At 52.2% G+C, this 13,534-nt stretch overlaps 1 protein-coding gene and 1 long non-coding RNA gene across 3 annotated transcripts in view; both read right to left on the minus strand.

The window, feature by feature from the left end:
• Positions 1 to 13,074, minus strand: part of LOC106818332 (protein transport protein Sec24B-like) — a 21,084-nt gene extending 8,010 nt beyond the window's left edge. The window contains exons 1-10 of the mRNA XM_014823048.1: positions 12,829 to 13,074; positions 12,438 to 12,553; positions 12,119 to 12,221; positions 10,518 to 10,715; positions 10,107 to 10,210; positions 9,569 to 9,682; positions 9,023 to 9,084; positions 6,255 to 6,416; positions 5,679 to 5,837; positions 5,219 to 5,319 (exon numbers count right to left, since the gene is read on the minus strand). Coding sequence (XP_014678534.1) covers positions 5,219 to 5,319; positions 5,679 to 5,837; positions 6,255 to 6,416; positions 9,023 to 9,084; positions 9,569 to 9,682; positions 10,107 to 10,210; positions 10,518 to 10,715; positions 12,119 to 12,221; positions 12,438 to 12,553; positions 12,829 to 13,074 — 1,365 coding nt within the window. The remainder of the gene's footprint in view (positions 1 to 5,218; positions 5,320 to 5,678; positions 5,838 to 6,254; positions 6,417 to 9,022; positions 9,085 to 9,568; positions 9,683 to 10,106; positions 10,211 to 10,517; positions 10,716 to 12,118; positions 12,222 to 12,437; positions 12,554 to 12,828) is intronic.
• On the minus strand, positions 7,676 to 10,718 carry LOC106818333. 2 transcript variants are annotated; one of them, XR_001395193.1, is made up of 5 exons: positions 10,518 to 10,718; positions 10,107 to 10,210; positions 9,559 to 9,682; positions 8,862 to 9,084; positions 7,676 to 8,721 (listed from the first exon to the last, which is right to left on the minus strand). It is a non-coding gene; the product is annotated as an uncharacterized LOC106818333 (long non-coding RNA). The 2 variants fall into 2 exon arrangements; XR_001395192.1 differs by having other exon boundaries at positions 8,799 to 9,084.
• Positions 13,075 to 13,534: the final 460 nt, after the last annotated feature.

Raw genomic sequence — 13,534 nt, forward strand, 5'->3', positions numbered from 1 at the left:
AGAGTGCGCACACGGACGCCAATAGTACGAAGAAACGCTGCGTCACGCGTGCTGCACGTCTCGCACAGCACAGCACGGCGGGTCGCACGACACTAGCGTTAGCCCTGAGCAGCTGCGCAATGATTGACACGGCAACAGGGAAATCGCGCATCACGAATTTCCGGCGCAAGAGGCAACCACAAAAAACCGCGAGACCACCGGGTAACCGCCGCCCCCGGCGCGCTCTCGCAGCAGAAACAAGACACCCCCCACGCGTTGCCGAGCGCAAACACCACACAAACGGCCGTATGCCGGCGGCGACACGCAGGCGACACCAACGCGTCATCTACAGCTACACCACACGCGACGCGTTGCCAGGCGGTTAACCAATCATGAACGCGTTCGCAGCGGCTACACACAACGAGATGAGATGCTGGCCCATCGGTGACGCGTGAATGCGCAGTTCTCCCCAAATCCGCCAAGAAAGCAAAAAAATGTTCCCGTATATCCGCACGTTGCAAGTGTGCGCACGAACTGACGGAAGGCGGATTCACTTCGTGCGGAAAGTGCGGTGTGTGAGAGCAGACTAACGCCTGGTGTGTGAGACGCGTGGCAAGCACTGCTTATACCGTGATCTGCCGCATCCATCCGAGGCAATCGGCAATATCATTACGAGCAGTCGAATCGGGCAACGACGGCAGACGTTTAGGGCGTGAGTGAGTGCTTCTGTCGTGTGCTGCGACCCCACCACAGGCCGCCGGGGAATCGGAAGACCCGCACCGCTACGCCGGGGATCGAAGACCCCACCAATTGCCGGGGGAATCGAAGAATCCATACAAAACACGCGACTTCATGGTAATCAAATCGTCATCGCCGACGGCAGCGTAAGATGGCGCGACGCCGCACGGTCCGGCAACAGCGCCGCAGCAGTCGTCCCTCCGCCCGCTGCTAAGAAAGAGACGGCAACTTCGCTCCCACTACGTCTCCTCATCCTCACGGCATCCCCGATCAAGCTTCGCACTACGGGTCAGACGCATGTGTGTCGGTCGTACGGCTGTCGATCGCTCGGCCAGGTGCGTTGCCACGGGGGGGGGGGGGGGGTGGGGGGGGGGGGGCGGGGGGGGGGGGGGGGGGGAGGGGGGGGGGGGGGGGGGGGGGGGGGGGACAGCATGTGTTGTAACGGTCGTACGGTCGATCGCTCCTGTGCTTCGCCACGTCAGACAGCCGTGTGTGTACGGTCGTACAGTCCGATCGCTCCCAAGTCTTCGCCACTATAATGACAGCGTGCTGTACGGTCGTACGGTCGGATTGCTCCGCTGTGCTTCGCCAGCGGACCAGACAGGCGGCGCATGGTGTATGTGTGTATGTGTGTACGGTCGTACGGTCGATCGTCCCGGGTGCTTCGCCACGTCCAGAGACAGGCATGTGTATGTGTGCGTGGTGTGTACGGCTGAGTACGGTGATCTGCTCAAGGCAGTGAAACGCGTCAGGCAGACGGGCGAGGATCATCAGCGGGCACGTAGACATCGTGTGACAGGCTGATCCAAGACGGCAGTGACCACCGAGCCGTCGCCGCCGCTCCGCCGCCGCGTGCCGGCCATCCTCCTGCGAAAGTAACGAGTCGTTTGACTAAAGTAAAGACTAGCGCGATAACGCCCACGAGAGGACAGCGTCGCGCTGAATAGATGCGCGTGCCACCGATACGCAGACCGACTCGTTTCCTACTGTTTTCAGAACCCGTTTGCTACTTTTCCATGGCTATAATGTCATAGCAACGGTGCGCCGACAACATAGCAACGTCATAGCAAACGGTGTGGCCCAACAACACACCAGCAACGTCATAACGCAACGGTGGTGGCCAAACAACCACAGGCAACGTCATAGCAACGATACATTGACATGGTTATACAACACAAAGTAAATTTCAGCGTAATGTAATCCGGCGTTAATGTTTCACCTCGTCTATGGTTTTATGCGATTGCCGCCAACCAAGGGGTGCTAGGCTACCTTTCCTCACTTTGGCTGCGTCTGTCTGCTGGTATGTGCTAGTAGGAACTCATAGTAAGACATTGTTCGAGTCTGATCGATCATCGTACAGGTGCTGCACCACAACCTCGTCGCTCAGCTTGCTATCCTCCCTGCAGAACAACAACATACACACCGCATGGTGAGGGCATGCCCGCACCACGCACGCACTGTCACAGACGCAGACCGCACAGCAGACAACACCACGCAGCAATCCTCAGTTATAGGCCCGGTTGTGACTGCATTTCTGGAGGTAGTTCTATAAGCCTAATAACATTGATTACCCATTCAGAAACGAATAATCTTTGAATTTCAAAATGACTCATTTTTAAACTAAATGACTAAGTACGTGTAAGTACATATTAAAGTAAGCAATATTAATTATTAAGCGCAAAGTAAACCTAGAATTGATCTTACTTCCACTGTAACTTCTCGATAAGGAACAGGTACTGCAGTACTACATAGTTTGTAGGTGGGCCTATTTGTAGCCTGAGAACAAGTGAGACGGCGCACAGTGAGGTCGGATCGACGTGCTGATAGGGACGTTATGAAATTTCGGCAGTCGTTCCGATGTCGCATTCGCTAGCATCACGTACTCCACTACAGGCAAGATAAAATCAAAATACCATGAGCAATCATCGACATATAAAGCACTAAAATGTGCGGCTTGGTGACAGTCTGCCTGAACATTGTGACCGAAGTCTAACGTAGTCAGTCATCAAAGAAGTTCTTCCATAAATGTATTTTCGAACATCACAACCTGTAATCAGGACTTGACTGATTGAATGTACTTATGCACGCGACGCGACGCACGCACGCACGCACGCACGGCACGCAGCAGTGACACGCCGCGACCCAACACACCAGCATTGACACGGACACGCACGCACAACATTGACACGCACGCATTTGACACCAAGCGACGCACACACACATTGACATGCAGCGGCCATTCGCACGCACTGCACGCAGGCGCGTCCACGCACGCAGTGGATCTCAGGCATCGCTAGCGACGGACTCGCTGCGAACATGTCCTGTAATGAGCTGATCGCTGGGCAGCAGCGTCCCACGTACACGTACAGACACTCCCCCACGTCCATCACATACACATCCGTGACGATCGATGTTGGCAGACGATAGCTGCAGCGATCGCGGCTGAGGCACCGCAGCACCCGACCGTCGGCTCGTCAAAGCAGCCCCGCTGCGGGAAAAAAAACAAAGTTAAAAACGCAAAATTAACAATTTTTTTGCATTTGCGTTGGAATATCGTCGTTGTATTTTTTGCCTTTTTTACATCTTTTTCGGATGTAAAATTTTTCCATAGAAAATGACGTCAGATCTTTGATTTGGCACACCATGTCGTTGTTTAAGAAAACGTGCGAACAATTCACACCGAGGTGTCCTATATTTCTATTGATTTCTATTTTTATATTAATTTGTGGAAGTGTGGTTTAGACACGCTTGCTACACGTTCTTTCGCCTCCCCCCGCCTCTCCCTCTCTCCCTCCCCCTCCCTCTCCCTCCTCCCTCTCTCTCTCTCTCTGTGAGACGAATGAGGAAGGCAGCCCTAGGTGGCGCGATTGGACGGCCCTCTCATCTCTCCTCATCTCGTCGTCTCTCTCTCTCTCTCTCCTCCCTCTCCCCTCCCCTCTCCTCCTCCTGCCCTCTCCCTCTTCCTCACCTCATCCGTGAGGTATATGTAGCGGCGTAGAGACGTAGGAACTAGAACATGTTACAGCATCAGCCAGCGTGCAGCGGTTTCGTCTTCATCTCGTATCATTGCAAACACCCTGATCGAGTTCGTCGACTGTCCGCAGACGCGATACGCAGAGGCTGCAAGCAGACGCGGTCGTCAAGGCAACGTGTCGTACTGCCTTACCCTTTACGTGATTAACAAATTAATTTCTTAATTAATATTTCGCTAAATTCTCAAATTTCTTAATTCATTCTGTTGCCAGCAGAGTTCAAGCAGAACATCGATAATTCAGAGTAATATTTCCTAATACTAAACCACAACAGCTCAACTTCACTGCAAAAACACCACAAGAACGAAGATTTCCAATCGCGCTGCGTCAACCAATCTCCGATCATACAGCCAGTAAAGTAATCGTAAAATAAATCGCGTAGAATAACCACATAGCGACCTTCAACGGCGCGATCCTAAACGACCCCTGACCGCGCGCAGAGGTCGCGATGGCGGCCACTACCGTTTCTCAGCAGAGCGGAGGATGACAATGGTAGGAGTCGAGCGAGTACAGGAAGCGTGACGGTTCCGGTATCGTGTCGATGACGACACATGCGTCTGTCCCGTACGCTGCACATATACGTCCGTGCAACTTGATGGAACGCCTCGCGAGCTGTCGCTTGAAGGCTGCCCGTCACGCGAGCGACATGCACCGCTGCAAAACACAAACACGCAGCGGTAACGAACATCTACGGCGGGCAACGTAAATAACAGATACCAGGTGAACGACATCTACAAAGGGAAGAATGTTACGACGACTTATTAGCGAGTGGTAAGCTTGTTTAGTAGATAACCTCGTTAGCGACCGGTAGCTCGTTACTGCGCGTGGCGGTGCAATGACTCACCCAGTCTTTGCGACGAGGCCCACGATAGCTTGCTGGCGCCGAGGCCGTAGACGTGCCGTTAGACTGCTGGTCGTGGGTAAACCACATCGTGTGAACCCTGATACCCCCGCTGCCCGTGCAACCACACGCCAACGGACAGTGAGAGCGAGCCGCGGGCGTGGCGCGAGAAACACGTGAAGGGGCCGCGCGACAAGGAATCCATGACGTTTAACAGGCAGCGCAGCCTATGCGGCGCGGCGCACAATGTTTACGGTGCAAGCGGCCAGCCAACGGGGCCTGCGCGCATACGACGTTTAACCGCTACAACAACGCTGATCGCGTTCGGCCGAGAAAATAACTGTCGATATAGCTGATGGAGTAGAGTTTACAAGTACTACACTTACCCACAGCGATTATCGCTCTCAAATATAAACTTTACCCGCAAACTTAACCTCTGCGCTAATAACAAGGAATGGCATTCAACGCCTGACCAAAATGGGATAGCTATAAGACTTTGCCCTCGCGCGAACCCCACACGACTCTACTGACCCCCGCACACCGCCCCGCACACTCGACTCGACGTGTAGGAGGCAGCGCCGCCTGGAAGCAAGATGACGGAGTGACCTTGAGGTCGTCATCGATGGACATCTGCATCGGCGAAGCCAGCATCCGGGTTGATGTTAGGCAGCGATAGAAGGTCGGTCGATCGCACGAAGAAGTTACCGTGGAAGGTGTGGATCGACATGCCTGCGTGCGCGCGCGCGCGCCGCGCCGTAGCGCCCAGGCCCGCTCTAGGGAGCGCCGCAGCGAGGGCGAGGAGGATTTATACATGTCACAATAGAGAGGGTGAGAGGGGGCGAGAGAGCGAAAGAAATAGAAAGATGAAAGACAGATCATGTTTGGTTTAGTAATGAGCTGTAGACTCGCACCAACAAGGTGTTGTTAAACAATGCCGCTTAACGAACGTTGTACGAAACAAACCATATCCGCTATCATCGCAAAACAAACTCCTACAGACATGCATCGCCGCCACCCATCCCTGGACAGGGGGCGCTGCCGCAGCCACCCGTCGCGGGACAGGGGGCGCCACCACCGTCGCAGCCTACCTCGCGTGCATCGTATGCGCATGACAGCTTCGAATCCCATCTTCCTCGTTAGGTAGCGCCGCAGGTCGTTCTCCAGCCTCTCAGCCTGCGCCGGCGCTCGCGTCACGTGGAAGCCGGGGTAGTAGTGCATGCAGCCGCTAGAGAACTTGGAGATGCCCCCTGTAAAACAGCGGTGGTGATGCGTGAGTCGATGTGGGGATGACCCCCGAATAGGGGAAAATAGGATTAATGTAAAAATCACCCCAACAAAACAAGAATTATTGTGGTGATCACCCCTCTTCAATTAGGGATAGTAAGATCAATGTGGCGATCAGCCCCCAAATAATGAAAATTGGATTGATGTTGAGATGTCCCCCCACCCCAAATACCAAGAATAGAATCAATGTTGAGATGCCCCCAGAATATCGGCAGTAGATGCGACGTGGAGATGCTCCCTAACGATTTCCAAGGCAGAAACAATAGACACGACATTAGTAACATTGCCTTGATAATTTCTCGTTAAAGCCGAGAATTTCAACCAATCGCGACGCTCGGCGAGCGTGTGCGCCGCGATCGGACGCTCTCTTGTTTTGTTACCTAGCGTCGCGATGTCGCTGTACTGTCCGTTGATGAGGAATAGATCTACCGCCACCTGCTGGCCGGAACATTCCAGCGACAGCTTCTTGTAGAAGTCGTTCGCCGGACCAAGGTTCGCTACGTCCTGTATGCACGAGATAGACGCGCGGTGAGTGGCGCCCCCTGCAGGCCGGTCGGTCGTTGCGTAGACGGAGGTTTAATATAAGATTCTGCTTCGTATGAATCAGCGATTCCGCTACAATCCTCACAATCATGTTACAACCCTCAATGTTCCCATCTCTCCCATCCAGACCGTCACCTTCAATATATATATATATCTAATATTCACATTATAGATTATTATAGACAGATGAGGATTTTTTAAGATAAGAGGCTTCTATCTATAGCTCTGATACTTAACTTGAAGTGCACATTATATACGCAACTTGTAAATCCTTGTGCTTCCGCAGTTTTTTTGCTGTGGCTTGGCAATAAATCCTACTTCATAAGTTGTTGGCTGTAATATTCAAGATGTGCTTAGATATGCTTAGCTTTACCGTCAGTCTTCTGCACACGCGACATGACCTGTATCAACTTCGTCTCTTTCTGTCTTCGTTATAGACCCCTGTGCTTTGAAGACTAATCTTTACGAGGTTATGTGATCTATTCGTGACGATTCTGATGAACGTGACCACCACGGTGTCACGGCTGTTCTCCATGCGCGCAAGTGCAATCATTTATTTATTTATTAATTAATTTAAAGGCGGTACTTTTGTCACGGATACGTCAACATGAGCTAAGTGTGAATAAGTAAGTATTATACCCAGTCCCTTGTTTTTTTATTCACCTCTAATATTATTTTCACGTTACTTTCAGTTTTGCACGAGATTTCGACATAACTCACGTAAAAAAAGACAAACCAACGTTGTTTTCCGTTAAAGACACCTTACTATATTTTACGATTTCTTATCCTTCAACAGTAAATACAGCACGATTGCAAATGAAACACAGATAACCAACGACATCTCTGCATAGAATACAGAAACACTGGTCGACATCTCACAACTCTGAATCGTCGATTCCCTCTCAATAAAGCATCACCGACACATATCACCCAGATATCACCCATTCCCACATTTCCCACATTTCCCACATTTCACTACATATTATTAAATTTTACAGTACAATCAGTTCATTCAAAAAAATTACAATCATTTCCTAACGACCGCACTAGAAACCACGTGCAAACATAGGCGGCGCCAGCATCTCAGCGCTGCCAGGTGAAATAGATTTATGCCAGCGACCGATTATTGCCGCAAATTCGTCAAGTTACGACGCATTTAAAATATCAGCCCTACGTCACGCGCTCGCTCGCTCGCACACACGCACGCTCGCACGCTCGCACGCACGCACGCTCGCACACACGCACGCTCACACGCACGCTCGCACGCACGCTCGCTCGCACACACGCACGCTCGCACGCTCGCACGCACGCACGCTCGCACGCACACACGTTACACTGAGCAGTGCAATGATTGACACGGCAACGGGAAACGCGCGTCACGAATTTCCGCGCAAGAGCAACCACGAAAAACCGCAATCCACCGGAAACCGCCGCCGCGCGGCTCCACAAAATCACTCACACACGCAGCTACACCACGCGACGCGTTGCCGCGGTTACACCACATGATGCGTCGCCGCGGCTACACCACACGAGATGAGATGCTGGCGCCATCGTGTGACCGACCGTGATGCCAGTTCTCCACCGTCAACAAAAAAAATGTTCTGTAATCCGCGTTGCAGGTGGCGCCATGAACATGACGGAAGGCGGATTCACTTCGTGCGGAAAGTGCGGCGTGTGAGACAGACTAACGACCTGGTGTGTGAGACCGTGGCACACTCTTAATCCGTGATCTGCCGCATCCAATCCGCGGCACGGCAATATATACGACAGTCGAACGGCAACGACGCAGACGTTGTCGCATGAGGATCGCAGACGCGCCGGGGGATCGAAGACCCCACCCACGCCGGGGGATCGAAGACCCCACCCACGCCGGGGGATCGAAGACCCCACCCACGCCGGGGGATCGAAGACCCCACCCACGCCGGAAGACCGAAAATCCACACAAAACACGACTTCATGGAGATCATCGTCATCGCTGGTCCAACGTCTCGTGAATGCAGACTAACGTGCGACCGTGTTTCCCGCTCACACGTCCGACGCAGCGTAAGATGGCGACGCGCGCAAGGTCCGGCGACGCGCGCGCAGTCGTCCCTCCGCCTCGCTGCTAGAAGAGACGGCAAACTTCGCTCATCGTCATCCTCATCCTCACGCATCCCCGATCAGAGCTTCGCCACGTCAGACAGCATGTGTGTACGGTCGTACGGTCGATCGCTCCCGGTGCTTCGCCACGTCAGACAGCATGTGTGTACGGTCGTACGGTCGATCGCTCCCTGTGCTTCGCCACGTCAGACAGCGTGTGTGTACCTGTCGCTACAGATTCGATCGCTCCCAGCTGCTTCGCCACTTAGACAGCGTCAAACAGCGGGTGTGTATGTGTGTACGGTCGTACGGTTGATCGCTCCCGGTGCTTCGCCACGTCAAACAGCGGGTGTGTATGTGTGTACGGTCGTACGGTCGATCGCTCCCTGTGCTTCGCCACGTCAGACAGCATGTGTATGTGTGTATGTGTGTACGGTCGTACGGTTGATCGCTCAGGCAGGTGAAGCGTCAGGCAGACGGGCGAGGAATCATCAGCGCACGTACATGTGTGACAGCTGATCCAGACCGGCAGTGACCACCGAGCCGCCATCGCCGCCGCCGCCGCTGCCGCCGCCGCGTGCCGGCATCCTGCGAAAGTAACGAGTCGTTAACTAAAGTAAAGACGTTAGTCGAGACGCCCGCAGAGGACGTGTCGCGTGATAGACGGCGCCACCATCGCAGACCGACTCGTTTCCTACTTTTTCAGAACCGTTTGCTACTTCTCCATGGCATAGTAATGTCATAGCAATGTTGTGCCAACAACACAGCAACGTCATAGCAACGGTGTGCCAACAACACAGCAACGTCATAGCAACGGTGTGCCAACAACACAGCAACGTCATAGCAACGGTGTGCCAACAATACAGCAACGTCATAGCAATGGTGTGCCAACAACACAGCAACGTCATAGCAACGGTGTGCCAACAACACAGCAACGTCATAGCAACGACTACATTGACATGGTTATACGACACAAAAGTAAATTTCAGCGTAATGTAATCAGCGTAATGTTTCACTCGTCTATGGTTTTATGCGATGCCGCCACCAAGGGGTGCTAGCTACCTTTCCTCACTTTGGCTGCGTCTGCTGCTGTATGTGCTGTAGGAACTCATAGTAAGACATTGTTGAGTCTGATCGATCATCGTACAGGTGCTGCACACACAACCCTCTCAGCTTGCTATCCTCCCTGCAAACAACAACACACACACACATGGTGAGCATGCACGCACGCACGCACGCACGCACGCACGCACGCACACACGCACGCACGCACGCACGCACGCATACACGCACAGACGCACGCACGCACGCAGTGAGCACACGGAGGCTGGATACTGTCTGTAAAACAAACTTTTGAAATTTCCCTCAAGTTATAGGCCGGTTTGACTGCATTTCTGAGTAGTTCTAATGCTAATAACATATAATTACTGATTCAGAAACGAATAATTTATGAATTAATGAACATTTTTACTTAAATAACAAGTACGTGTAAGTACATTCAAGTAGCAATATTAATTATTAACGACAGTAATTAAATTGATTTACTTTCCACTGTACTTTCGATAAGGAACAGGCACGCATACTACATATTTTAGGTGAGCGTATTGTACCTGAGAACAATGAGCGCGGCACAGTGCGGTCGGATCGACTGCTGATACGTTATGAAATTTCGCAGTCGTTCCGATGTTGGATTTGCTAGCTCCGGTAGCTCCACCTACAGGCAAGAAAATCAAAATACCATGACATATCGACATATAAAGCACTAAAATGTGCGCTGGTACATTGCTGAAAATTGTGACGAGTCTACGTAGTCAGTCATCAAAGTAGTTCTTCCATAAATGTAGTTTCTCAACATCACAACCTGTATCAGGATTGACTGATTAAATGTACTTATAGAAAAAATACACGTTTGCACGCACGCACGTACTCACACAGTGACACGCACGCACGCACGCACGCCTGCACGCACGCACGCACGCACGCACACACACATTGACACGCACGCAGGCGCGTCCACTCACCATGATCTCAGGCATTGCTGCGACGGACTCGCGTGCGAACACGTCCTGTATGAGCTGATCGCTGGCAGCGCGTCCCACATACACGTACAGACACTCCCCCACGTCCATCACATACACACCGTGACGATCGATGTTGGCAGACGACAGCTGCAGGATCGCCGGCTGAGGCACCAACACCCCGTCGCTCTCAAGCGCCCCCTGCGGGAGAGAAACAAAGTTAAAAAGCGCGAATTAACATTTTTTTGCGTTTGCGTTGGAAATCGTCGTTGTATTTTTCCCCTTTTTTACATCTTTTTCGGATGTAGAATTTTTCATAGAAAAATGGCGTCAGATTCTTTTGATTTGCTACCCCAGTGTTGTTTAAAGACTGCGAAATTCACACCGAGGCGTCTATATTTCTATTGATTCTATAGATTCTCTTCTAGTGTGGGTAGACACGCTTGCTACACGTTCTTTCCCTCCCCTCTCTCCCCCCCTCCCTCTGCTCTGCTCGCCCTCCCTCTCTCACCTTCCTCATCTCCCCTCTTCCTCGTCTCTTCTCTTCTCTTCTGCTCTCTCATCTCATCTCCCACTCGTCTCCCTCTACTCTCCATCTCTCCCCCTCTCCGTCCGTCTCCTCTGCTCTTCCTTCCCTCGCCCCCTCACACGCACCCTCGTGATCCACCACACCCGTCTGACCGTCTCCGGTGCATCCTCGTCTCAGTCTCTCTCTCCTCTCTCCTCTCTCCTCTCTCCTCTCTCCTCTCTCCCCTCTCTCTCTGCTCTCTCCCCTCTCTCTTCTTTCTCCTCTCTCCTCTCTCCTCTCCTCTATCCTCTATCCTCTATCCTCTATCCTCTATCCTCTATCCTCTATCCTCTCATCTCTCCTCCTCCTCTCTCCTCTCTCTCCTCTCTCTCTCTCTGCTCCCTCCCCTCTCTCTCCTTTCTCCTCTCTCCTCTCATCTCTCCTCCTCTTCTCTCTTTCTCTCTCTCCTCATGTCCCTCTCCTTCCCCTTCTCTCTGCTCCCCTCTCTCCTCCTCCTCTCTCTCTTTCCGCCTGTCTCACCTCTCTCNGTGCCATTGTGTGGGGTTTGTTTAAAGACTTGGGCAAGTGCATCAGACGGCCCAATTTTCAAATAATATACAATACGAGATTGAAATAAAGATTTATAATGTTTTTCTTTGTTTTTTTTCGGGCCACCAGATTTCATTTTCGGGCCACCGATCGGGCCACTGAAAAAAAAAGTTAGTGTCGAGCCTTGATGTATGTGCTTGTTTAGCCCTGAATACTGTATGTTTTGCACTGTTTACTACTGTGTGGATAATACATGTATGTTAATAAAAGATAACTTGTATAGTAGCGATGATATCTTTGATTCTCATCACTTTCCCAAGTTTTCTTGTTCAAGTTTTAAAAAAAATAAAAAATAAAAAATTATTTTTTATATTTTTTCCCGATGAAATCGATTATGGATTTTGATAACCAAGCGCTTGGTTCGAGCCACTGTTCAACCGATGATCGAGTATAATCGATGATCGTGACATCACTAAGCGCTTGGTTCGAGCCACTGTTCAACCGATGATCGAGTATAATCGATGATCGTGACATCACTAGCGCTCACCGTTAGATCCTTGAACGGGTGTATTAGTATTCCTAGAGGCAGCTTGGACTTGGATAGCAGAGCCTGGGTCTGCGGTATGCTGTTCACCGTGCAGCGAAATATACTGCAACGCAGAAGCGCAAGAAGGTTACCCACAATGCACCGCCCGACGCTGAACAAGAGACGCGATTATGAAGTAGACGAGAGGCAGCGTGGAACGATGGATCGGGACGAGGAAATACAAAGGTGGCGACACCTGGCGACGGGTTTAACGATGTAAATATCGTCGATGAATATGTGTGATTAGCGTTTATACGACGAGACGGACGGGAGAACTCACTCTGGATTGCAGTTCACTCGCTTGAAGTCGTGTTGCAGTTGCGCCCGCGGCGACTCCAACGGTATTGTGGGTAAAATCACTTTCTCCTGCAGGAGGTTGACCGGCCGCGCGTTGTCCTGTGTGGTGCACGGCGGAGAAACACGTTTAATCGGCGCGTGTGCACGAACAAACAAGCGCGCAAATCGGTTTTTCCCCCGCCCCGATGCAAAACAAGAGAACGATTGCACTTCCTAGCACAAACGTACGAATAACCACGCGCGAAACAAACGACACGAAAAAAGCAAAACGAAAAAAGCACAAATAAAATAAATAAACAAAATAAAGAAACAAAATAAATGAACAAAAATAAAAAATTGAAAAAAAAACAAGTGAGCGTGCCGCAGCGACGAACCTCTATTCCCAGCCGGCCGAACTCGGCCTGCATCCCCGGGTAACCCGTGGCAACAGGATGCGGAAGCTGTGGGGCAGCAGCTGATGGAGCCACGCTGTTTCCCGCGTGATGCTGGTACGGAGGCTGCTGCTGCGTGGGGGCGACACCAGCGTTTCCGTACGACTGTGCTCCGTGCGGCGGCGGCGGCGGCGGCGGCTGAGCGAGGTTATAGGCTGGCTGAAAGAGCAGCAGATCACACGCATGCATGCCGAGCCATCACGTGCAAGCAACGAAGGACCTGGCGTGGCGGGGGCGTGGCATGGCGGGGGCGTGGCGGGGGCGTGGTAGGGGCGTGGCGGGGGCGTGGCAGGGGCGTGGTAGGGGCGTGGCGTGGTGGGGCATGGCGTGGGCGTGGCATGGCAGGGGTGTGGTAGGGGCATGGCGGAGGCGTGGCGTGGCAAGGCGTGGCAGGAGCGGGGCGTGGCGTGCGGATGCTGGCACACGGCAGTGCAGAGTCGGTGATTTAATGTGAACATGAGCTATACAGAGTTCTGCTGTTACAGAACGCGCACACACGCACGCACGCACGCACGCACGCACGCACGCACGCACGCACGCACGCACACACACACACACACACACACAAAGCAATGGATCCGTCTTAACTAACAAATCAATTGGACAGACGCACACACGCATGTATGTAAGCACACATGTACGCACGCAC

The sequence above is a fragment of the Priapulus caudatus genome, unplaced genomic scaffold (genome assembly GCF_000485595.1).
Source record: "Priapulus caudatus unplaced genomic scaffold, Priapulus_caudatus-5.0.1 Scaffold2168, whole genome shotgun sequence".
NCBI classification, from domain to species: domain Eukaryota; kingdom Metazoa; phylum Priapulida; class Priapulimorpha; order Priapulimorphida; family Priapulidae; genus Priapulus; species Priapulus caudatus.